Consider the following 5,727-nt stretch of genomic DNA (forward strand, 5'->3'; position numbering starts at 1 on the left):
AAAAAAATGGTAATAACAGAATAAAGAAATACACGTTTCTCCTTGTTAATAGTTTCATTTTTAACGAGCTTTTGATTACCGTGATTTTGAAATTAAAACAGCAAATCATTCAACCCTAAATTACTACAGCAGTTCTATGTGATTTCATGCAATTATATTTTGATAAAAATAATTTCATGCGTATGTAATATTATTGAGACTTTTATATTCTCGTTGTATTAGTGGAAACTTTTGAATACAATAATATATATATATATATTAGAGCTTGCGTTGAGGGGGGCCGAACCGGAACGCCGTTCCTGTTGTAAGAATGTTTTGTGAAAACACTCCTGTTATTAGAAAATTTTATGAAAACATTCCTATTGTATAATATTTAACGACATACGTAAATTTAAGGATAAGTTATAACAATCTTACTAATTTATATCGTTTATGTAGGCCTACTTCATAGTAGGCCTTCTTCGTGATGTGTCATTCTTCTCATTTGAGTTACTTTTCTGTGTCTGCATATATTGTGACTTCATCAAATAATCGAAATAATACACTCTGGCGGTTCCCGGAACCCCCGCTTCATTGGGGCTGGGAAACTGAGCTCCACCTAGAAAACTTTATACTAAAGTTCTGGTATATATTCAAAATGTATAGTTTTTCTTGAACAAAAATTTGGAGTCTATACGACTCCAGCAAAAATAGTAGTTAAGATTAAGGCCTGAAGAGGACTCAAGTGTAGTAGTGAAAAACTTGCTACAAACTACCTGTTAATTTTTAGGGAAACCTAATAATATGTCTCAAAGAATATTCAACAATCGATGATGAGCCATTTATAATTAACTTGTAGCTTGATATGTACTAACTGAATACTGGAGTATAGTTCTAGATAAATTAAACGTTCTGTTAAAAATGTATAAAAATACAGTAATACTTGAAATGCTATTGCCTTGGTACATGTTCCTGAACGTAAATTAATCATATTTAAACTTTCTTATCTGGACCCATGCTCATTCAAGATGGTATTTATACACAAGCCAATCAACAAGAAACACTGTGGTGTCACATGTCTACAACAATTAACATAACTATAACACAAACCAATCAATAATAAATACTGTAGTGTCACACATTTACAATAATTAAAATAACTATAACACAAGTCAATCAACAATAACCACTGTAGTATCACATGTTTGCAATAATTAACTATAACACAAGCCAATCAACAATAACTACTGTAGTGTCACATGTTTATAATAATTAATATAATTATAACAAGCCAATCAACAATAACCATGTAGTGTCACATGTTTGCAATAATTATCTATAACACAAGCCAATCAACATTAACTACTGTAGTGTCACATGTTTATAATAATTAATATAATTATAACAAGTCAATCAACAATAACCATGTAGTGTCACATGTTTGCAATAATTATCTATAACACAAGCCAATCAACAGTAACCACCTTGGTGTCACACATTTACAATAATTAACATAATACTATACCACAAGTCAATCAACAATAAACACTTTGTAGAAAGGAAATGACATTTGAGTTACATCATATACTGTTACATCATGATTCTACAAAATGTAAATATGAAACTTGTAAGTTATTGGTATCAGAAGGTATGTGTGTGTAATATAATATATGTGTAATGATATGATAATATATGTAGTGGTTATATGTGAACAAATGGAAGTACCTCAAGGAACAAATAGTGACAACTTAATTCCTAAAAACAGAACTGCTGTAGAAGCCAAATTTTGAGTAAATGTTACATTTCTTTCTGAAATCTTGAAATCACTTTCATGCTGTATGCTATGTGTTCTTTGCACAAGTTAAACAACCCAGAACTATTGTTAAATTCCAAAGAAATCATGATAAATTAGAGCTTTAATAAAACTGTACACATTTTTAATGGAAGGAAAGTTTAAATACAACTACTTATCCGTTATCATTTTTACAAATGTCCATAGATTATTTTAATGCAATACTTTAGTACACTAATCATATTTAAATAGAATCAGAAATAGGAAACATGTCAAACATAATTTGACTCTTATGTTTCCTGTGAGAATAAATATTATAGAATTTATTAACTTTCATATCTCTGTACATAAGAAGATGCTATTTTATGATTCCGTGCTGAGCTGTTCTGTTGTCTGTTTCTAAAAACAACTTTATAAACATAAAGTTTATAGTTTTTCAAATTACTCCTAAGATGTGTTTGGTAGCATTGTAAGCAAATTAATTGTTCATGTTGTTTTTCACTGAACAAATGACTGAAGTGTTGTTCAGCAGCTTAATCTAAAGGTGATTAATCAACTTCTACAGTATCTGAACCTGGGTTTAAATGTCATCTTGTTCAAAAGATTGAACCTAGAGACAATTAATCAACTTCTACAGTATCTGAACCTAGGTTTAAATGTCATCTTGTTCAAAAGGTTGAACCTAGAGATAATTACTCAACTTCTACAGTATCTGAACCTAGGTTTAAATGATATGTTGTTCAAAAGGTTGAACCTAGAAATAATTACTCAAATAGGTTCAGATACTGTAGAAGTTGAGTAATTATCTCTAGGTTCAACCTTTTGAACAAGATGACATTTAAACCTAGGTTCAGATATTGTAGAAGTTGATTAATTGTCTCTAGGTTCAACCTTTTGAACAAGATGACATTTAAACCTAGGTTCAGATACTGTAGAAGTTGAGTAATTATCTCTAGGTTCAACCTTTTGAACAAGATGACATTTAAACCTAGGTTCAGATACTGTAGAAGGTTTAAATGTTATGTTGTTCAAAAAGTTGAACCTAGAGATGATTAATTAACTTCTACCAAGTGTAGTGAGAAAGAGAGAGGGGAATAGTTATACTGTGAATATTTTCATGTATTTAGTGTTTTAAGTTTCATAATTATGATAGATAACTAAGGTCTGATGTAATAACTGAAAATCACTGTGTTTACATAGTATTTAATTTAGGTAAAAGTAATTTATCATTGTGTTACATTCACTGATTTTATAAACCAGTGTAGAAACAACTGTCATAATCTTTCAGGTAAAGATGTTTCCTTAATTTAGAAAAGTTTTTTTCAAAATCAAATAGATTCATGAGATTATATTCCTAACATAGTTAAAGGTGTTTTGAAATGTTACAGTGATGTTTTATCTGTACAGTCAAACTCGTACATTTTTTAGGATCCTGCAGATAACAATGTCAATCATCCTCAACATGAGAGTGTACTTTGAAACAGCTTGATCTCCAAGTACAGTGTTTTTGATAAGGATAGGCAACATAGAAATTGCATGGTGGTGGCTCAATAGAAACAAAACTCGGAAAATAAAATAAGAGAAAAAGTAACAGTATTGATTCTGTGCTATTGGAAAGAACCTGTCAGAGAAAGCTGTTAAATTCAACTTTAATATCTCATAAATGAGTTTTTGGAAGAAGAAAAAGAAGTCAAAATCCCAGTATTCAGATGTTTCTTCTGTAGGTAGGACAAGGTACGTACCATATTTTGGCTTGCTATGATACTGCTGAATCATACCTATCTCTTTATGATTGAATGAATTACTGAATGTTGAAACCACAGGCAAGGCTTAAAAAGGTAATGCTCATTTTAAGCACTATGGTATATATTTTTAAATGATCCCACACATTTTAGGGGGGGGGGGTAGGTTCATTGCAAAGGTAACCATCAAGTATTGGAGAGTGGGGATTATTGAATAAGTTAGTAATTGTTTCAGTATATAAACTTGGTGTCATTTATACTATGTAGTTTTTCATACATTAGTAACTATTGTACTTTCAAATATCTAGTAAAAATACCTGTTCATGATTATCAAAATTAAGGCATACAAGTTAAGTAATAAAGGTATGACAAAAATAATAATAATAACTAAGACTTACAGTATATGTCAGACACACTATATTTTAATTAAGTATCATTAAAGTTTGTGGAGATGAATCTTACCTCCTTTAGTAACAGCAGTGTGAAGCCTAAGCAGGCCTAACTAGACTGTTTGGCTTGTGGACATTCAGCATAACATGCCTGATAATTATGTTCTTTATTTATATTGACAGTTTAACATTTACTTTTTCATCTAAATTATGTTTACAACCAGAACTCAATATAACAGATTGCAACCATAAAACCTAAGAGATGACTAGAACCAGAACTCAGTAACACAGGTTGCAACCACAAAACCTAAGAGATGACTAGAACTAGAACTTAGTGACACAGGTTGCAACTATACAACCTAAAAGATAACTAGAACCAGAACTCAGTAACACAGGTTGCAACCATAAAACCTAAGAGATGACTAGAACTAGAACTCAGTAACACAGGTTGCAACCATAAAACCTAAGAGATAACTAGAACCAGAACTCAGTAACACAGGTTGCAACCATAAAACCTAAGAGATGACTAGAACCAGAACTCAGTAACACAGGTTGCAACCATAAAACCTAAGAGATGACTAGAACCAGAACTCAGTAACACAGGTTGCAACCATAAACCTAAGAGATGACTAGAACTAGAACTCAGTAACACAGGTTGCAACCATAAAACCTAAGAGGTGACTAGAACTAGAACTCAGTAACACAGGTTGCAACCATAAAACCTAAGAGATAACTAGAACCAGAACTCAATGACACAGGTTGTTGTTATAAAACCTCTGGTACCTGTTCACTCTTCAAGGATTTACAAAAAATAGTAGCAAGTGGCTCACATATCCAATAATTAACCTCCTTCAAAGCTCCAGGGGAAATATTATTATAGTTGGGATATTATAGTTGTCAGTATATGGGATATTAGTTGTCAGTGTGTGGGATATTATAGTTGTTGTGTGTGGGATATTGTAGTTGTCAGTGTGTGGAATATTACAGTTGTCAGTGTGTGGGATATTGTAGTTGTCAGTGTGTGGAATATTACAATTGTCAATGTGTGGGATATTGTAGTTGTCAGTGTGTGGGATATTATAGTTGTCAGTGTGTGGGATATTGTAGTTGTCAGTGTGTGGGATATTGTAGTTGCCAGTGTGTGAGATATTATAGTTGTCACTATATGGGATATTGGTTGTTAGTGTGTGGGATATTGTAGTTGTTGTGTGTGGGATATTGTAGTTGTTTTGTGTGGGATATTATAGTTGTTAGTGTGTGGGATATTGTAGTTGTCAGTGTGTGGAATATTACAGTTGTCAGTGTGTGGGATATTGTAGTTGTCAGTGTGTGGAATATTACAGTTGTCAGTGTGTGGGATATTATAGTTGTCACTATATGGGATATTGGTTGTTAGTGTGTGGGATATTGTAGTTGTTGTGTGTGGGATATTACAGTTATCAGTGTGCGGGATATTATAGTTGTCACTATATGGGATATTGGTTGTTAGTGTGTGGGATATTGTAGTTGTTGTGTGTGGGATATTGTAGTTGTTTTGTGTGGGATATTATATACACCTGGAAAAAAGTTAAGCACCCCCAAATATTTTTCAGGATTGCTTATTGAAAATAAGGTTTAATTTTCATGATGTTGAGCAATGTTCAAAATTTCAAACATAATTAAAAGGATGTGAGCGTTCAGGTGTGACATTTAAATCAGGCGCGTTTTTTTCCCCACGTGCAACTTGCTCCCTTCTTCACGTCCAATATGCACTATTTTCTCGTGCATCAAATCCGTATTTAAGTAATTTAAGTAATTTTAAGTAAGAATGGCAAGAAGACGAATA

The 5,727-nt window shown here is 32.1% G+C and overlaps 1 protein-coding gene across 1 annotated transcript in view; it reads left to right on the forward strand.

Annotated features, from left to right (window-relative positions):
- Nucleotides 1-264: 264 nt before the first annotated feature.
- LOC106475204 (epidermal growth factor receptor kinase substrate 8-like) overlaps nucleotides 265-5,727 on the forward strand; it is a gene marked incomplete at its 3' end in the record, with an annotated part of 19,480 nt that continues 14,017 nt past the window's right edge. Inside the window, exons 1-2 of the mRNA XM_022379380.1 lie at nucleotides 265-304; nucleotides 3,200-3,505. Coding sequence (XP_022235088.1) covers nucleotides 3,435-3,505 — 71 coding nt within the window. The remainder of the gene's footprint in view (nucleotides 305-3,199; nucleotides 3,506-5,727) is intronic.

Source organism: Limulus polyphemus, unplaced genomic scaffold, assembly GCF_000517525.1.
Source record: "Limulus polyphemus unplaced genomic scaffold, Limulus_polyphemus-2.1.2 Scaffold8216, whole genome shotgun sequence".
Taxonomy (NCBI): Eukaryota; Metazoa; Arthropoda; class Merostomata; order Xiphosura; family Limulidae; genus Limulus; species Limulus polyphemus.